Consider the following 19,679-nt stretch of genomic DNA (forward strand, 5'->3'; position numbering starts at 1 on the left):
AGCTACTCGGGAGGCTGAGTCAGGGGAATTGCTTGAACCTGGGTGGTGGAGATTGTGGTGAGCTGAGATAACATCACCGCACCCCAGCCCGGGCGACAAGAGACTCCAAAAAAAAAAAAAAAAAAAAAAAAAAAAAAGGTAAAATTTTCTCCCAGGCCCTCAACTCATAGCAACTAACTTTAGGGGTAACTAGGATTAGCAGTTTGGTACATATCTTTGATTTGTCCTCCTAAAAAGGGCAAAATGTTTCATTCAGTGACTTTTTACCCATACCCAGAACATTCTGAAGCTCTGGGCAACGCATGTCTAAATAATTCAGACTTACTGCTTGCAAATCATGATCCTGTTCCAACTGGTACATCAATTCATTCTTGAGGTCCATGCTTATTTGCTCTGGAGTAGCCTGTAAAACAAAAACCCACATGGTTAAACAAAAGCACATAATTCAGCTTCAAAATAAATCCATTTTTTACCTAGACATACTAATCAAACATACTCAAGAGTAAAACACAAGAGTCTGATCTCAAAAATAATACTGCACTCACAAAAGCCAGAGGCCCCTCATCAATGTTGCTACTGGTCCAAGGATTCCAGTTGGATTGTGGAGGTGACCAAGGAACCACACCCACTTGGTTCTGTCGTTGAGATGGTTCAAAGTGAGCCAATTTGCCAATGTTGAGTGCAACTGGCATAGAAGGATCTTCAGGCTATTAAAAAATGAGAACAACAACAACAAAATGATTTGCTTGTCTACTGAGAGTTCTACATACATGTGAACTAAATAGCTGTATGCTTACCGGGGGCAGAATCTCAAGATTTAGCTCTTGAATGATGTTTTGCAGCTGATGCTCTAAATCTTGAGAGATGTTTACTTTGTAAGGCTCCACCTACAAAAAAGGATCACACATATAAATACTACTCAAATCTACTATGGTGGGGCTAAGACTATACAGTCAACACTAAGTCTACAGTATTCCTAAGCCAACAGTCAGTTCCCTTTAGTGAGAATTACTTCAATGATTATTATTTACTCATTGCCTATTACGGACACCATGCCAGACATAGGTGATTAGCAAGGCCATTTCACTTCTCGAGGTAAGATTCCTTGAAATTAAACTTCTTTAGCCAAATACGAAACAAAAGCTAAATTATATCTCACGGGTCTACTATAAATCTAAAAACTCACTGTCTCTCCTTCCTTCTTCTTTGTAAGTCCAGAGTAAGCTTCAACCACTCCAAGATGGTAGAGTTGTCTAACAAGTGACAGGGCACAGGACTGTGCTGCCAATTTCTTATTTGATCCATGTTCTCGTGCAAAAATTCCTATAACGTAAGATCAGGTTTATCAGACAGAAGGATCAATCACTTAAGTAAAGAAACATCTTATCACCAGGAACCATGGGCTTCGGTACAAAAAAAGTCCTAAAATACAGTGTACGCCATGGGTTCTAGTTCCTTTCTATTCTATTAATATATGCTAAACAAAAGAAATTGCCAAACAGTTTATCAACTAAATAACCAACTGTTTTGATTACAGGCTGATACTAGGACTCACATAAATCAATATTATGAAAGCAAAAACCTATTTTAAAAGTTGTCAGTGTTATCTGGCATTAAAATAGTGGAAGAAAACATAGGCTGACTTTTGAAAAGCCAGAGTACAAAAATAAACCAATAAATGAAATCAGTTCTAGAGTGGTTACCTAGACCAGGATTTGGAAAGCTTTTTCTATAAAGGGTTAATAAATATTTTAGGATTTGCAGGCCATAGTCTCTTGTCACAACTACTCAACTCTGCCTCTAATGTATGAAAGCGGCCACAGACTATTAATAGAGTTTGACAAACCATAGGTCTGGGAATGGTTTTATGTTTTTCAAGAGTTGTAAAAGTAAAACAAAAATAACAATGTGTGACCTGTGAAGTCTAAAATATTATCATCTAGTCCTTTATAGAAAGAGTTTGCTGTCCTCTGACAAAGGAATAATTGTAGTTATGAGTGTAGCTATGTTCAAATAAACACTTATAAAAACAGGCAGTACATTGGATTTGGCCAGACAGCTACAGTTTGCTGACCTCAGTATTAAACTAAAGCTAACAGCTACTTATGTCCTTAAAGAAAATACTAATAGAAAGTTTCCTATCCCCCAGTATCATTCAGTTTTAGGAGAAATGAATATAATGCAAAGGTGTACAAAGATATCTTTCTGCTTAACTAGCCAAATTAACCCTAATCAAATTAGTGAGGTGACAGAAGTTAGCCTGCCTTTATCCCTTAATATTTCCCATCCATTCAAAATAACTCATTTTACATGTAAAAAAAGTTTTAAAATTCTTTGACACTGGCAGACTCCTAATCATCCTGCTTTATCTTAACTTTCAAACATTACACTAACATGGTCTGCTTCACAGGTAAACTGGAAGACTTTGCCTCTAATGTATATAATTACTAATATTCTAAAATATAACCTAGATGCTATCTTACATTATGTGTTCTTTCAATAATACAGCTTCTCTATACAAAACCTTGTAATACTGGGGAAACAGTAACACTTACTTCTGCCCAGTTGCTTGATATAAATGGTCATTTCTGCAATAAAGCTCCTGTAACAACATATACAAGCAAGGTTAGAAATTTCACTGTTAGAAATTGGCAAATCCAGGTCTCCCACGTCAGGCAGGCTTTCCAACTGCTTAGGCAAATCACAGAAAAAAAAATTACCAACATTTATTTCTGCCCAACCCTAGAACAAATGAAGTATATAAACTTCAAATACACAACATGGCATAAGACAACTATAATCAAAGTCGATGAGCCAATTGTTCATGAAAGGAAAACGTTAGGGTTTTAGATTTTATATTTACTTACTCTTATTCCAAAGGCTGGAGACTGAACAGCAAGAACACATTCAATGAAAAGGAATTTTCCACTTAGCTTGGAGCCAAGAAATAAAGTAGGCCCAAAATGCTTTACATTACTGTTAGAATTGTTTTAAGATTCTTCTGCACAGGCCACCCATTAATGACTGCAAACTGTTAAGAGTAAGCTAATATACGCAAACTGACACATGCACATACACTTTGTGCACATCAATGGCTCCTAAGGCAGAGTTCTCACATCTGCCTGCAGTTGGAAGCGGCCCTGGATGACAAAAAACTTAGCCTATTTACATCACATTTATTTAAATCAGGTCCTGGAGAACAAAATACATGTTGTAACATTGTATCTAAAACTGCTTGTGGAGTCTAGAAAATGAATTTAGGTTTTCACAAGGGAAAAACTGCCCTTTGAAATCTATGCATTCTGGTCCTTTCACTGCTCAGATACATTCTAAACCTAGACTGTGCTGTGAATAAAAGGCTAGGTGAGGCTTAAGAAAAAAATTAATGTTAGACTCCTTCCTATACCTCTTGTGAACTGACCTTCAGGCACAGCGGCTTCAGGGGTCAAAGGCCACTGGCTTTCAGGGGAACAACATCCACCCTTTCATTAAGGACATCGATGCCAGTATGTTTCTCAGCCAGGCTTAAAGTCAGCACTCAATCTCATTCTCCTCCACCTAGGGGGAACAGCGACACCAGAAATCAGTTTACAATAGTTTCCCATGTGATTGCTTAGTTCAGCCTAAGCAGCAGCACATGTGTATTATGAACACAGACCTCTGGTGTTGCTGTCTGTTATGCCTTTAAATTAAAGGCCATACAGGAATGCTGTCCTGGCTCCCCCAATTGTCTGTGCCTCTCACATTGTCTTTTCCTGAATTCTTCATTGCTTTGTATCAGAAATCTTTAAGATACTGATAACAAAAAAATGTCTGCAACGATGAGCTTCAGGCACACTTAGGTATCTTACTGTTCTTAAAGTCACCAAGTGCTACCAAGCCCAAATCGTTCAGAAAGACAAAATATGAAAGAAAACAATCAACAAATGTGTCACTCCTTTATAACCTGAAGGTTTTAAAAGGCTGACACCAGAAATATTTGAGAATTCAGGATTGAACAAAACAGTGGGAGGAAGGAGGAACCATGCTCTAAATATCATTTTGATCAGTGATAAAATTTTGTATTAATAATTAGTATTTTAGGGTCGCTAGATGCAGCCAAAAGAACACTTTGATTTTCAAGAAAAATATTTTTAATGTATTTTGGATAATTTATTTCAATAAGGACAGCAAATTAATCATTCAGAAGGTTTCCATTACAACCTCCCCTCCCTTCTAATAAAAATACACAGCTCCCCAGAAAAGTCTAATCCGTATGAGCCTTCCTGGGAGTAATAATTACTACACCCTGGAATGCTCTCAGGAAGAACAGCAAGCAGGCTGAGAAACATACTGTTCAAACGACCTCCCTTTATATTCAGTTTAATAAATTTAACAGGAAAAAAGTACACCCCAACATACAAAGACAGGCTGTTCCTTTTTGACCTTATGATTAGCCCTTAAATTTCAACAGGACTCCTAGGAAAGCTGGCAATTTTTAAGGCTTAAGTGAAATGTGGATGTAGATGCAATACAATCTACTTCTGGGACTCAACACTAAGTATCTAACCTATTTCTTTAATAAGAAATAGTAACTGCCTCTAAGAATACCAAGGTGAACAAAATCACCACCTTTGGCTGGTTTTTAAATCAACTAGGGACAAACCAGCACTTGTGGTTATGACTTTTGCCTTAAGATTCAAATAAGCAGCTTAAAAGTCTAGCATGACAAAAAGCAGATTTATACTGAACTTCTTACACAGCTAAAATTCACACTCATGTGAAAGCCATGGAAATTGCACATTACAAATCAATAATTATTCTTGTGCAAAGTAACATATGTTTTCACAATTCACTTCTAATCCACACGACCAGAAAACACGTATACAAAAATATATTCCATAGTGAATGTCTAAAATCATCTTAGCTTACTACAGAAGGAAAAGAACGAAACAAGCAAACCTGTTGTGATCAGGACCCACTTGGGTGTACTTATATTCTCCTTGGATCTTTTCTTTCTGAAAATATTGGTTTAGACGAGCTTTAGCATTTTCCAAGGTCCAGTTCCCATGAAGTCCAGCATTTAAATCCACTTCTTCTGACTCTAGAGTCTGTGGAATCAATGATAATTGGACTACATTAAGTTTGGTTACACAAACTTAAGGCATAGAAATTTTTAATCCTTCTTTGTACTATCCAAAAACTGAACCAGAATTAGTTTTTATTGCATCTAAAGGCCCTGTTACGTAAACAAGCTATTAGTTAATATATTGCACTTAAATTCTTCCTAAAGAAAAAAAGACAACTTCTTTGTGTTTGTTTTAACACTGAATACATGAAATGGAAAAATAAGCTATATTATTAAAGACATTTTTTACTGTAAGTGCTCATAAAGTCAGGTTTCCTGAGATAATTATATTTCCTATAAAGCAAAAGAGGAAACCTTTTCAAAATCAAGAAAAAGTACTGTTCTTTCCCCATAGGCAATGTGAATAACAATAGTAAATGGGTAGTTATGATGACTTGTGCTAATAAGTAGTCTCAATCTCTTAAAAGATATGCCCAATTATTAACTTGTAAATATCCTAAATCTTGAAGCTGTTAACTTAAGTCCCAAATCATATTCTCAGAGATGTAAGGTGCTAGCCTTACCGCTTGCACTTCTTGTTCTTCCTTTCTTGAGTAGTAATCCTTCAAGTTAGCTCCTCGGTCCCAGTTGGGCTCAGGAACACCATAGCCAGAGGACCCTCCCTCAGAATTATTTTCTGTTTAAAAATAAATAAATAAATAAATAAATAAAAAGTCCTCAATGAATTGTTACTGTGGACAAATCCTAAATACTTTTAAAAATTATCCTAATTTATGGCTGGGTACGGTAGCTCACACCTGTAATCCCAGCATTTCAGGAGGCCATGGTGGAACCCCAACTCTATTAAAAAAACAAAAATTAGCCTGGCATGGTGGTGCATGCCTGTAATCCTAGCTACTTGGGAGGCTGAGGTGACAGAATCGCTTGAATCTGGGAAGTGGAGGGGCCTGAAACGTCCATGACTTACTTGAAAAGTGTTAAATCACTGAAGAATTCAAACTGCAAATTCTGAGGCTAATATGCAGAGGGAAGCTATCTTAGTAGTGAATGACAGGAAGTGAATAACTCAGCATATATTATCAATATAGCTTTGTTTTAAATTTGTTACATATGTAACAACAGATTAAATGATGAAACTATTTCTTTTATAATATGACTGAAAAGATAGCTACCTGCTAGAACTAGTGATGGAAATAAGTTAACTATTGATGAAACTGCCAAGTAAGTAAAACTAGCAGCCAGCAATGACTATTAACCCAAGTTTATTACATTCATTAAAAAAACTTTCTCTCTCAAAGTAATCATATGCAGTAGATACTACTGTTCTTTAAAAAATAGTAGAGACTTAAGCAATTTGACCAAAACCCTAGTTAATCTACCCCATGGTAGACATCCCAGTAAAAGCTGTGACTATTCATTAAGTCCTCACTTAATGTCATTGTTAGATTCTTGAAAACTAAGACTTTTAAGTTATTCTGCTTAAAGTCTTAGCAGTTTTCAAGAACTTACTGAGGACTTACTGCATATAGAATTTCGCAATGGTTTAGATCCAGAGGATAAACAAGTCAACAATATATTTGTTAAGAATAAGGAACAAGAAAAGGCAATTCCTAAGATCCTTTAACCAAATATTCTAGCCCATGCAAAACCTATTTATTCAGAGAAAAATTTAGTAAAAGCTAATGATGGCAAAACTTTCTAAGTTGCTGACCACACTTTCTAAAAAAAGATAAAATAAATGATCTGGTGGTATGTGCAAATTTGTGAAGGCCTTGGGTTGTCTCTCTTAACATCAACAGTTTACTGCAGTTCTTTTTACCCAAAATGAGAAACAGAGATGGTGATCAAGATTGTGTATCTCTTATTCTCCATCATGGTGCATGCATTCAAGTCTCTTACCTGCTTTGAGTGCCAGATGTGGAGGAAGAGGTCCTCCCATGGTTGTTGGTAAACCTCCTTCAGCATTTGCTGTAGCATCAGGAGTATCGGTAAGTGGGGGCGGAGATGCTACCTGCAAGAGAAAAAGTCAAGGCAGGGTCAGTGTTTTTGCTTTCACAGAGATTAGTAAATTCTTTTAATATTTAAAAGAGACCCATGTGTCACACCACCTTTCTTTGTAATATTACCATCTTTGTTCAGAGCTTAAGTCTCTAGAGCAGTGTATCTCAAACTATCTGAAACGAAGAACTGGCTGAATGTTTCCCCTAATCCACTGGGAACAACATTTCTCTAGGATCAGCCCAATTAACCAAGGCCTGGGAAAAATTCAATGGGCAGTACTGTCACCACAATGCTAACTTGTCCTCTTTTTTCTACCTACCATCTTGCCACTCCAGGGCCTCAAATTCCTCTCTACCTCCCTCTCTACTTACAACAACCTAAAAGAAAATTCCTAACCTATGAGAATTGAGGTGTCTGAGTGATACAACTTCTGTTTTCCAGTGATGGGGAAGATTTCCTTTTTTAACATTTCAAAATCAATTAAAACAGGTGAGGTATAAGAGTATTAAATTGTCATAGTGCATAATCTTGACTCTGCCTAAGGAAGAGTCAGCAATATGAGAAAATTTTTTTCAAGTAATTTACATTAAGTATTTTATCACGTTAAAATATACATTTAAATAGCTAAAGAAAAATAGATTTTTAGTAACATTGGTAATGCTATAGTCCATTTATTTATTTTTCTGTCCTCACAATATGTTTCTATTTTTTAAAAAAAAAATTTTTTGAGACAGGGTCTCACTCCATCACTCAGCCTGGAGTGCAATCGTGCAATCACAGATCACTGGAACTGTTGGGCTCAAGTAAGCCTCCTGCCTCTACCTCCCAAAGTGTTGGTATTACAAGTGTGAGCCGCCACGCCATTTTTCTTTTCTTTCTTTTTCTTTTTTTTTTTTTTGAGACAGGGTCTGGCTCTGTCACCCAGGCTGGATGATTTAGCCTTGGAAATAGTCAAGTACTGATATATTCATTACAAAAAGAGGCAAGTATCTGACAGAATACCCAAGCTTGGAATAGTATTATATATGAATACCTAATACTTAACGATATGGTTTCAAACTGTATCCAAAAGGAAGATAAAAAAAAAACTAAGGAGCAGTCGGAGACAGAAAGATAAGAGAATCCAGTGCCAGAGAAGACAGAAAAATGTGTTGGTTTGGAGAATGTGATCAATAAAGCTGAATGCTGATGAAGTAAAAAAAAAAAAAAAAAAAGTGTGTGTGTGCATGTGTCCATTTTATACTGAAAAAAATTTTTGATATGGCAAAAAACACAAGTAAAAATAAAGTTATAATAGGCAAACTGAGAAAAATGTTTGTGTCACATCACATGTAAAGAGTTAATGTTGCTAACATATAAACAGAGGAACAGACCAAGAATTCAATAAAAAAAAAAAAAAAGGAAGTATATGTATAGGCAGTACACAGAACTACATAAGCAAATGATCTGTAAAGGCCAAAAGATGTTTGAATTCGCTCATAATTTTAAAAAGCAAATTAAAAGAATACTAAGATATCTAACATAGACTGACCAAAAAAAAAAAAAAAATACACTAGTGATGAGATTATAGACCAAGGTTTCTCAACATCTGCACCACTTGACATTTCGGCCAGATAATTATTTGCTGAAGAAAGCTGTCCTGAATACCACGGTTTTTAACATCCTTGGCCTCTACTCACCAAACACCATCAGCACACCTCCTTCAAGTTAAAACATCTCCAGACGTTACCAAACGTCCCATGAGGGGGTAAAGTTTATGAAACAATCAGAAAAATCTAAACATTAACTGGATATCTGATTATATTAAGACACTTCTTAAATTTTTCTTTTAGGCTTCATTATGTATTTTTTTAAAAAAGGATATTTTAATTAAAAAAACTGAAATATTAACAGATGAATAATAAGATGTCTGGGATGCTCCCAAATAATCTAAGAAAGGGGAGCAGTTAGGGTAGAGATGAGTCAAATTGAAAGTGTTGCAGCCAGATGATGGAAACACGGAGTTTCACCATATTATTCTTTTATACACATCTACAATTGCCCTCAGCAAAAAGTTTTCGAAATATCCTCTTACACAGGTCACTTTTGGCAAATCCAATTTATGGCATGAAAGGTTCCAGATGAAATAAGTGATGTGAAAAAGGATTTGCCTGGAATAAGGAGGTAAGATAAAGATGGTAGCTAGCTAACAGTTTGGTTATGTGTCCCTGCCCAAACCTAACGATGAATTTTTTTTTTTTTTTTTGAGATGGAGTCTTGTTTTATTGCCCATGCTGGAGTGCAATGGCTTGATCTCAGTTCCCTGCAACCTCCACCTCCTAGGTTCAAGCAATTCTCCTGTCTCAGCTTCCCGAATAGCTGGGATTACAGGCGCATGCCACCATGCTTGGCTAGTATTTGTGTTTTAGCAGAGGCAGGCTTTCACCATGTTGGCCAGGCTGGTCTCGAACTCCTGACCTCAGATCATCTGCCCACGTTGGCCCCCCAAAGTGCTGGCGTTACAGGCGAGAGCCACCATGCCCGGCCCTCGTGTGGAATTTTAAACCTCAATGTTGAATGTAGAGCTTGGTGAGAAGTAAATGGATGACAGGGTAGGTTTCTCATGCATTGTTTAGTACTACATTCTCACTATCCAACAATAGCAAGTGTGTTCTCCTGAGATCTGGTCATTTAAAAGTATGTGGCACCCTCCCCTTTATTTTCTTTTGCTCCTGCTATATAGGATATGCCTGCTTCCCCTTCACCTTCCGCACCCTCATTCTAAGTTTCCTGAGGCCTCTTCAGAAGCCAAGCAGATTCCAGTACCACGCTTCCTGTACAGCCTGCAGAACTGTGAGCCAATTAAACCTGTTTTCTTTTTAAATTATGCAGTCTCAGGTATTTCTTCATAGCAACCCAAGAATGGACTAATACAGTGGTTACAAGTAGAAATGGGCTGTTATAATTTTCTCAAATGAATCCATTCACTTATTCAGTGAACCAAAAAACATTTAAGAGTCTGCTATAGACCAGAACCATTTTAAATGTTGGGGACACAGCAATGAACTAAAAACAAAAAAATCTCTGCCCTCATGAACTTACATTCTAATACAAGCAAACAAAAATAAATTAGGTTGGAACAGGGCTTCTCACCTTGGTGACATTTTAGGCTGAATAATTCTTTGTTATATGGGCTGTCAAGTGCACTATATGTTATCAGCAGCATTCCTGGCCTTCACCTACTAGATGCCAGTGGCCGCCTCCAGGTATAAGAAAAATACGTCCCTTAAGGGGGGCAAACTGGTCTCAGTTGAGAAGCACTGAGTTAAAAGTAAGTGTTATGGAGAAAAATGATAACGTGAAAGGGTTTAAGAAGTAACCTAAGGGTGACAGCGAATTGATAATGTTAAACAGGACAGCTGAGGAAGAGTCCTTCGGGTAGAAGAAACGGGTATGAAAGTTTTGAGACAGAAAGAGGGCATATTTGAGGAACTATGAGAAGTACAGTGTAGCTGGAACAGAGGAAGGAGAAAGCAGGAAATCCACAGAGCCATTTAACAGAAAGTATCTAAGCCATGTTAAAATACTAACAAAAAAATGACATAAAGGATTACTCCTGGTTATAGCCAAGTAAGCTCCTGTAAGACTGACTCTCCTGCAGGTAACATAAACTTTAGGAAAAGAAAAAAATACACACATACACCACCCCAGAACTATGTTCAGGCAATAAAAAGTGAACCAAAACAAAACAAAAAACAAAACAAAACAAACAAACCAGGTAGGTTCTTGAGAGAAGTTAAAATAGGGAAGCACAGAGTATCAAGGGTCTAATTCCAGTTTATTGTAGCTTTTAGCCTGAGGGAAGCCATCTCAAGCAGCTAAAATTCCAATGAAACCACCCTTTTGGCCTGGAAGAATCAGAATGAGAATTCAGGGAAACCAAAGCTAATAGAAAGTGAGGGAATGCTGGAAAGGAAAATGCCAGAGGAGTAGAATTCCCAAATTCTGTATATGAAATATCTGGCTAAACCCCTGAAAACCACACATCATGTCCAGGGCAGATTCCAAGCTGCCCAGCAAAGGAGACCTGAAGGAGTCTTCCTTGGCTGTCCTATTTAAACAATCAGAAAACTGAGGTGCTATTTGAGTTAACACCCAAAACACAGCATGCATTTTGAGTCCAATCAAATTAAATGGCTGATTAAAAACAAAACAAAAAACCACATCAATGCTCTCTGGAGAAGTGTAACATTATTCAGAATCTCCACAGCATAATATTCTAATGCTATCTGGTCTTCAATTTCATTTCCCTAGCATAAAACTCCCAAACCCTTATAATCTCCTAAGTGGAGATTTTTTGTATGCTAATGTGTTGATTGCTGGCTGGCAGCCCCTAGATAGCTTCAGTGTAGGCAATGGTCACCAGGAAAACCAATGAAAAAGATTAGAGGGCTGGAACTTCCAGTCCCAACCCCCAACCTCTGGGAAGGGGAGAAAGGCTGAAGGTCCAAGGCACAAATGGCCAACGATTTAATCAAAACTGAATAACGAAGTTTCCATAAAAACCAAAGGACAGGGTTTGGAGGGCTTCCAAATAGCAGAACACGTGGAGGTTCCTGAAGAATGGTATTCAAGGCAGTATATGGAAGCTCCCTGTCCCTCCCCCTGTATCTTGCCCTATATATCTCTTCAGCTGTATTTTGTAGTGTACTTTATAACAAACTGGTAAATCTGAGTTCTGTGAGCCACTCTAGCAAATTAACTGAACCCAAAAAGGCAGTCATGAGAACCATAACTTGAAGCTCCCTAGTCAGAAGATGTAAAAGCCCTGACTTCCAGGTGGTATCAGAGGGGGGCTGGGGAGTCTTGTGGGACTGAACCCTCACCCTGTGGGATCTGACACTATCCAGGTAGTGTCAGAATTGAACTGGAGGACACCCAGCTAGTGTTTGCTGCAGAACTAATTGTTTGCTTGGTGTGTGTAGAAAAAGCTTCTCTCCCACTACCCATTTTGGTCACAGAAATCTTCTGTGTTGATTGTGTGGTATGAGAGAAGAGGAAAACTTTTTTTTATACTCACAGACTGAAAGGGGGAAAAAAGCTTTGGCATTCCACAATTCTATACCCAGTAAAAATATTCTTAAACAAGGCAAAATAAAAATATTTTCAGAAAGAAAATAAGAGAATTTGTCACCGGGAGATCTACAAGACTAGAGAAGAACTTAAAAGATACAGAATGAATAGATGGAGACTTCAAAGACTTCCAACATGTCAAAGATATTTGCAAAACTGTTTTCACAACCAGAAGGAATTTGCAAAATCATCTTGCCCAATCCCTTCATTTTACAGATAGGCAAACCAATGAGATTAAAGACTGTAAGATCCTATAATTATCCAGCAGTTAATCTACCAGAAATGGAAGGAAATAAGATTTCCTTTATAACGAGTCAGAATACCATCATAAACAAGTCAGAATACAAAAATTCAGTGAATAAAAGATCATGTTAAAATTGGCATGGACAGGCCAGGTGCGGTGGCTCATCTGTAATCCCAGCACTTTGAGAGGTCGAGGCAGGAGGATCACTTGAGGTCAGGAGTTCAAGGCCAGCCTGGCCAACTAGAGAACCCTGTCTCTAGTTAAAATATAAAAATTAGCTAGGTATGGTGGGACCTGCCTATAATCCCAGCTACTCAGGAGGCTGAGGCAGAATTGCTTGAACACAGGAGGCGTAGGTTGCAGTGAGTGCAGATCATGCCACTGCACTCCACCACTCCACCCTAGGTGACAAAGCAAGACGCTGTCTAAAAAAAAAAAAAAAAAAAAAAAAGAGAAAGAAAGCTTATTTCTTAAAAACTACCAGAGCCCAGTGTAGTGGCACACACCCACAGTCCCAGATACTGGGGAAAAGCTGAGGTAGGAGGATGGCTTGAGGCCAAGAGTTTGATGGAGCCTATGAATAGTCACTGCACTCCAGTAGCAAAAACCAAAAAAGCAGAAAAACAAAACAAAAACAAACCCCAAAAAACAACCTACTAGAGAGGGGTATTAATTGTTGCATACTTACAAAACTAAAATAACCATGATAGAAAGAACACAAAAATACTCCATTGCATAAAATACTATTTTGTTACATAAGGACATGTCAGCCAGGTGCAGTGACTTATGCCTTTGTTACCAACACTTTGGGAGGCTGAGGTGGGTGGATGGATCACTTCAGGTCAGGAGTTCGAGACCAGCCTGGCCAAAGTGGCAAAACCCCGTCTCTACTAAAATTATAAAAAATAGCCGCGCATCATGGTGTGCGCCGGTAATCCCAGCTACTCAGAAGGCTGAGGCAGGAGAACTGCTTGAACCCAGGAGGCAGAGGTTGCCATGAGCTGAGATTGTGTCACTGCACTCCAGCCTGAGTGACAAAGAAAGACCCCACCTCAAAAACCAAACAAGTTCTCAGAAGTGGTGGCATGCACTTGTAATCCAGCTACTCAGGGAGGTGGGGAGGGTAAGGCTGAAGGATTGCTTGAGCCCAAGAGTTTGGGGCTGTAGTGAGCCAACACTGTGTCATTGCATTCTAGCCTGGGTGATAGAGCAAGACCCCACTGCTTACTGGGGGACAAAAAGTGTCAGTGGGAACAAATGTGTCTAAAATATTACTAATTTTTATATTCTATTTAAAACATTATCCTTGGAAATGAGTAGAACATAATAGACTCTGAAATCTCCGGTGTATAAATTCATGGAATAAATAAAACCGTAAGACACAAAGATTAATAGAATTTCTCAAGCCCGTAAGACAGGTACATAATGAGGATGCAATCCACATCTTCAGAAACCTTGTCCAGTGCTCAGAGAAAACAAGATGCCAAATTTCATTAAGAAACATGATATATCTGAAAATAGTGAAAAATTATTACCCTGAAACTCTAACACATATTGAGTTTGTATAACGTTACAAACATACATCTCAAGTGCTTGGCCATAGGTACTTACCCCAAAAGCTGGAACTTCTTCACTCTTTATTTCATTTATTCGAACCAAATAGTTAACAAAGTCTCTGGCAGCATTGCTCTGTGCATCTTTTTTATTGGTGGAATTTCCCATGCCAGTGTAATTATACCCTTCCACCTGGACCTTTAATCAATTAAAAAAAAAAAAAATAGTAGTAAAAGACTGACCTGGGTAATTCTGCTATTTTAACAATCTATAATTCAGAAGTCTATTAAGAAACAACAGCTAACTTTAGAAAATAAACTCTAAAAATATACTGAAAATAATACACCTAAAAGAATTCATGAGCTACTGATAGTAAAAGCTTAAATTGTGTTGTCTAGTGATAAGCTAATCCAAAACTAATGTAAGTGGTTCAGATACTTTCTTCTCATCTAACATAAGGTTCACATTAAAATCTGATTTTGTAATATCCATGAACAAGCTCTCCATTTGTATTTAAGCACTTTGCTTTGAAGCAATCAAATTGCTCTGCTTTCTGAGTGTTTGCAAAACTGTAAACAGTTGATCCAACTTTTCAGATCCCCACTCACTACTGGTACTGAGGAAGCTGGGGGAGACATGTGCTCTAATTAGAATAATTTACCTGTCAGATTGTTTTATAAGTAATGCTGACCTGAAAATGATTTACAATAGCAGTCAAGCCACAATTAACAACTGTTGTTTCCAAATGTGAAACACATTAACATCTCCAAACAGAAAACATTTTACTTTTAACCCCAAAACGAACCCCATGAATCACATAAATGTAAACTGTAATCTTCAGTACCTCACACATGAATTTCTGCCTGTTTTTGTTCCCCACTGCTCTAATTTCATAGGATGGGGTCATCTTCCTTTTGCCACACCAGGCATACAGAAAATTTTTAACATCACCCATGATTCAAGTGTCTTCTTCAGACCTAAGGAAACAAAAATCAGTTAAAAACAGCATTTATAATAACAAAAATTGAAGAGCCAATTATCTGGATTACTGAATCTAGGTTAAACACAGGACATTCTATCATGTTGCTATTAAGACTGCCTATAAAGAAACTTTAATGACATAATTGGAATGTTTGTATGTTTTTAAAAAAAAGATACAAAACGGTATTACTTGAACTACATGAAAAGTATATACACACGATCAAGACTGGAAAGAACAGCCCCTAAAATGGTTGTTGTTGGGGACTATGAGTAATTTTTATTTTTTCTTACAAAGTATTTTACATAAGGCCCTACATTCTACAACGGGCATCTTATGTATTTAACTCACTTCACCCTCACAATAATGGCAAGCAGATACGGTGGATACTATCACTGTCTTTTTCAGGGAGGAAGAAACTAAGACTTAGAAAATTAAGGAACTTCCAAGTCACCCATAGTGGAGGCCTAAATTCAAATCCAAACTACCATATTAAGAAACAGGTATCATTTGTGTATAAATTCAATAGTTTATTCTCACTCTGATTATGACCACGAGGACACTATCCTCAAAGTTGTAGGCTGCATATATTAATAAGGTCAAATACAGGGAAGGGGCGGGATCAGTTAAAAAAAAAGTTCAAATGCATTAAGCACTCAGTACTGAAGACAGTAACCTATTAAATGTTGTATGCCAAATCTCTCCTTTAAACCTTATTATTCATTAAAATTTGAGGATATTCAAGGTTTTCTTGAAGTGCAATAATCAGTCTTGGCACTCCTCTACCTCAGACTAAATACCACAAGATAGGAAGTCTATGAGTCTAAATGCTGAGTCTGAACTGTAAAGCAAGGTATCCGAGACCACATTTATAACCAGAGTAAATAAAATATGCTATGAATTTAGTTTGCTATGAAATGAAACCCCATTACAAGCATTAAACCGTCTGCTTCACGTTTCACATTTGACGCGTTGTTAGCACCTACATCTAATCTCATCAAACTGCACCTGAGCATAAGTTATGTTTATTTAGTGGCCACAGTTTAACTCTGGTCAGCCATTTGTCCAAGGCAATGTCCTATTAATAAAAAGCCGTGGAAAGCTGAAGATGTCTATGTGGAAATTCCACCTCATGAATAAATAAACAACAAGCTCTCATGGTGAATGAGTAAGAAATATGAAGGACTATACTATCAAAGTCCCGTCTCCGTAGTCTCGTACAACCCCATAATGTCCAATACCAACTACATGCTATTGATGCCCAGATATATATGGAAAGTTAGGCCAAGCTCGGTGGCTCACGCCTATAATCCCAGCACTGGGGGAGGCTGAGGCGGGCAGATCACCTGAGGTCAGAAGTTCAAGACCAGCCTGACCAAAATGGAGAAACCCCGTCTTTACTAAAAACGCAAAAATTATCCGGGCGTGGTGGCACGTGCCTGTAACCCCAGCTTCTGGGGATGCTGAGGCAGGAGAATCGCTTGAACGTGGGAGGCCACGGCTGTGGTGAGCCGAGATCGCACCATTGCATTCCAGCCTGAGCAACAAGAGCAAACCTCCGTCTCAAAAAAAAAAAAAAAAAAAATTAAAAATAAAGAATAATTTTTTTTTTTTTTTTTTGAGACAGAGTCCTGTTCTGTCGCCCAGGTTGGAGTGCAGTGGCGTAATTTCGGCTCACTGCACCTCCGCCTATTGGTTCAAGCGATTCTCCTGACCCAGCCTCCGGAGAGTAGCTGGGATTACAGGCAACCCCCACCACGCCCAGCTAATTTTTTGTATTTGTAGTAGAGACTGCGTTTCACCATCTTGGCCAGATGGTCTCGATTTCCTGACCTCGTGATCCGCCCGCCCCGGCCTCCCACCGTGCTGGGATTACCGGCGTGAGCCACTGCGCCCAGCCAGTCTTTTCTCTTAAAGGTCCAAAATCAAGTTCATCTATCTGTGGCACGAACTCACCCATGTGCCATGCTAACCTGGCATCTCAGTCAAAACCGAATTTTAAATTTCCTTCCCCTCAAACCTGTTTCAACACCCTGCCACTACATTTTGGTCTCCAAAAACGGTACAATATCCACAAAGTTACTCCTGGCACAAGTTGAGAGTGGTCTACTCCCTCAACATTCTCCATAGCTATCCCTTGCAGAACCCTTAACGTGTGTCAGACAACATCCACAGCAGATCATCTAAATGGAACTATTTTACTTAATCCTTAGTAATCTTGTAAAGGTAAGATTACCATCCCTTTAGAGAAGCGAAAACTGAGACAAAGAGTATCTTGCCCCAGGAAGACAGAGCTCCTAATCAGAAGAGCAAGAATTCCGGAAAACACAGCCTGACTCCAGATATACTCCCTTCCACCACTACGCAATTCTGCTTCAAAATATGTCCCCTAACCATTCGTTTCTCCCCATCTCTCCCGCCACCACTACGGTACACCCGGACTAGCGCAGTAATGTCCTCCACGGTTTCTGTTTCCACTCTACCCACCCTAAAACCCATTCTCTGAAGTCCTTCTCGCCATCCTCCAGTCACATGGTCTGCTTTCAGCTCCCGCCCAGTCTCTGCCCTTAAGCGGTAACTAATCCCTTCCGCTTCTGCAGGCTCTGCTTTTCCTTCGCAGACGCCGAGCAATCGGCTCAAGGCCTCCCTCCTACGAGACGCCTCACCACGCCCTATTAGCCAAAGTAGCTCTCGCTTTTCATTTTTAACGTTTTTATCTTTTGGTCTATCCACAAGGCCTGCACGACGGCGCCAGTTATTTCTGGCTTGAATGACTGAAGGGCCCTGGGCAAGTGGCGCCCCAGCCCCAACCGCCTCAGGCGACGCACCCCTTCCCTCAGCCGCCGCAGCGCCCCGGCGTACGCAGGCGGGAGGAGGAAGCGGGCCTCGGCTGCTAGAGGCAGCAGCGGGAAACGCTGGGCTAAGGGGGGGGCCCCCCCACAGGCGGCGCGGACAGCGCAGGCGCACCGCGGCGAGGCGAGCACGCAACCCGCAATCCGGGGACCCGCGGCCGGCTCTTCCCTTCCCCCACCCCCTGCCGCTGCCACCGCCCGCGCTTCGCAACAAAGCCGGCTACAGAGCCACGGTCCACGCCGCCTTCCCGCAACCCCGCCGCCCCACACGGTGCCCAAGATGTCTCTACCTTACCAGCTTCCGTTTCCTAGTGCTCAGTTGTTAGAACCGTGCGTGGCTCTGGCCTTCCACGGAGACAACAGAGAAACGCACAGCAACTTGCATGAAGGAATCGGCGAAATGGCTCCGACCGAGGCGCGAGGGGGCGGAGCCAGCGAATATACGCATGCGCAGAACGCGCGCCGGGATGGGGGATGGTGAGGGCGCGCCAATGGAGGGGGCGGGGCTCAGCCACCTCGCGGCGCGGAAGGGTTTCGTTGCCAGGGAGATGCACTGCGCCGGGCGGGCCGCGCGCCAGGCCTGCTACCCTGAATAATCCGCCACTCGCTTTTGCGCCTGTTAGGAGTTGAAGGCCTGTAGCATTCTGATGCAGCAAAATGTTTCGCAGGATCTGTCATAGGGATCTCTGGTGACAGGAGGTGCCCTTCGAAGGCAGAACTGGAAACCTTACTGCTAACTTGGTAGGGTTGAGGTATTTACATGAGATGGCATATGAAGGGGGCTTAGTTCAGTACCTGGCACGTGGTAGGTGTTCAGTAGGCGTGGTTACTGGAGTGATTCAGACAGTCTGAACGCCAACGTCTCTTGAAAGAAATAAACTGGTTGGGTGCGGTGGCTCACGCCTGTAATCCCAGCACTTTGGGTGGCCGAGGCGGGTGAATCACTTAAGGTCTGGAGTTCGAGACCAGCCTGGCCAACGTGGTAAAACCACGTCTTTACTAAAAGAATACAAAAATTAGCCGGGCGCCTGCAATCCCAGCTACTCCGGAGGCTGAGGCAAGAGAATCACTTGAAGTGGTGGAGGGGCAGAGGTTGCTGTGGGCTGAGATTGTGCCATTGCACTCCACCCTGGGCGAGAGATTGAGACTCCGTCTCAAAAACAGCCAGCCAGCCATGAAAGAAAAATCTCAGTGAAGGCGGGCATTACACCTGACTAACGCAGGTCACCACGCCCTGCCGTGCCTGGAACATTGTTAAGTGCTCAGCCAACCAGTTTAAGGTAGGAATAAAATCTTCAAGATTGCTTTTGTTTAAATTGGGTAACGTTTTGTGTTCCACGTCTTTGGAATAATTTGTATCCTTAATTATTATACTAGCCACTGTTAAATTTTGAACTCCAGTGCTTCCCATGAAGGCAAGGATACAAAACACTTGTGATTGCTGCAGGAAATCCAGACTAATCAATTATCTGGGCCCATTATATCTATGCATCTTTATTTTTCACCTCTTTTCTTATGCTTTTCTTAATCCTTCCAGTTCATATTGACCACTCCTTTTAAAACTGTCATCCTTAAAATCAGAACATAGTTTAGCATTTACTCATTCTTATATTTTCTTCATGTGATCTATTTAAGAATAAAATCATTGAAGGAAAGACCTTAATTTTTTAATATAATCATTGAAGGAAACCTTTTTTTTTTTTTTTTTTTTTTTGGTATCCTTCACGGTGTTGAAAGCAGCAGGGGCCTAGAAGACATTAAACTGATACCACAGAAATACAAAGGATCATTAGAGGCTGTTATGAACAACTTTATGCAAACAAACTGGCAACCAAATGGAAATGACTAAATTCCTGAACAGATACAACT

At 39.8% G+C, this 19,679-nt stretch overlaps 1 protein-coding gene across 1 annotated transcript in view; it reads right to left on the reverse strand.

The window, feature by feature from the left end:
• DHX9 (DExH-box helicase 9) overlaps nucleotides 1-18,229 on the reverse strand; it is a 46,762-nt gene extending 28,533 nt beyond the window's left edge. Inside the window, 11 exon segments of the mRNA XM_032291193.1 lie at nucleotides 326-403; nucleotides 546-707; nucleotides 798-887; nucleotides 1,187-1,323; nucleotides 2,556-2,602; nucleotides 4,942-5,090; nucleotides 5,632-5,744; nucleotides 6,968-7,079; nucleotides 14,037-14,177; nucleotides 14,824-14,956; nucleotides 18,106-18,229. Coding sequence (XP_032147084.1) covers nucleotides 326-403; nucleotides 546-707; nucleotides 798-887; nucleotides 1,187-1,323; nucleotides 2,556-2,602; nucleotides 4,942-5,090; nucleotides 5,632-5,744; nucleotides 6,968-7,079; nucleotides 14,037-14,177; nucleotides 14,824-14,934 — 1,140 coding nt within the window. The 5' untranslated portion in view covers nucleotides 14,935-14,956; nucleotides 18,106-18,229.
• Between the last annotated feature and the right edge of the window lie 1,450 nt (nucleotides 18,230-19,679).

This window comes from Sapajus apella, unplaced genomic scaffold (assembly GCF_009761245.1).
Source record: "Sapajus apella isolate SASKATOON/1434 unplaced genomic scaffold, GSC_monkey_1.0 scaffold25, whole genome shotgun sequence".
NCBI classification, from domain to species: Eukaryota; Metazoa; Chordata; class Mammalia; order Primates; family Cebidae; genus Sapajus; species Sapajus apella.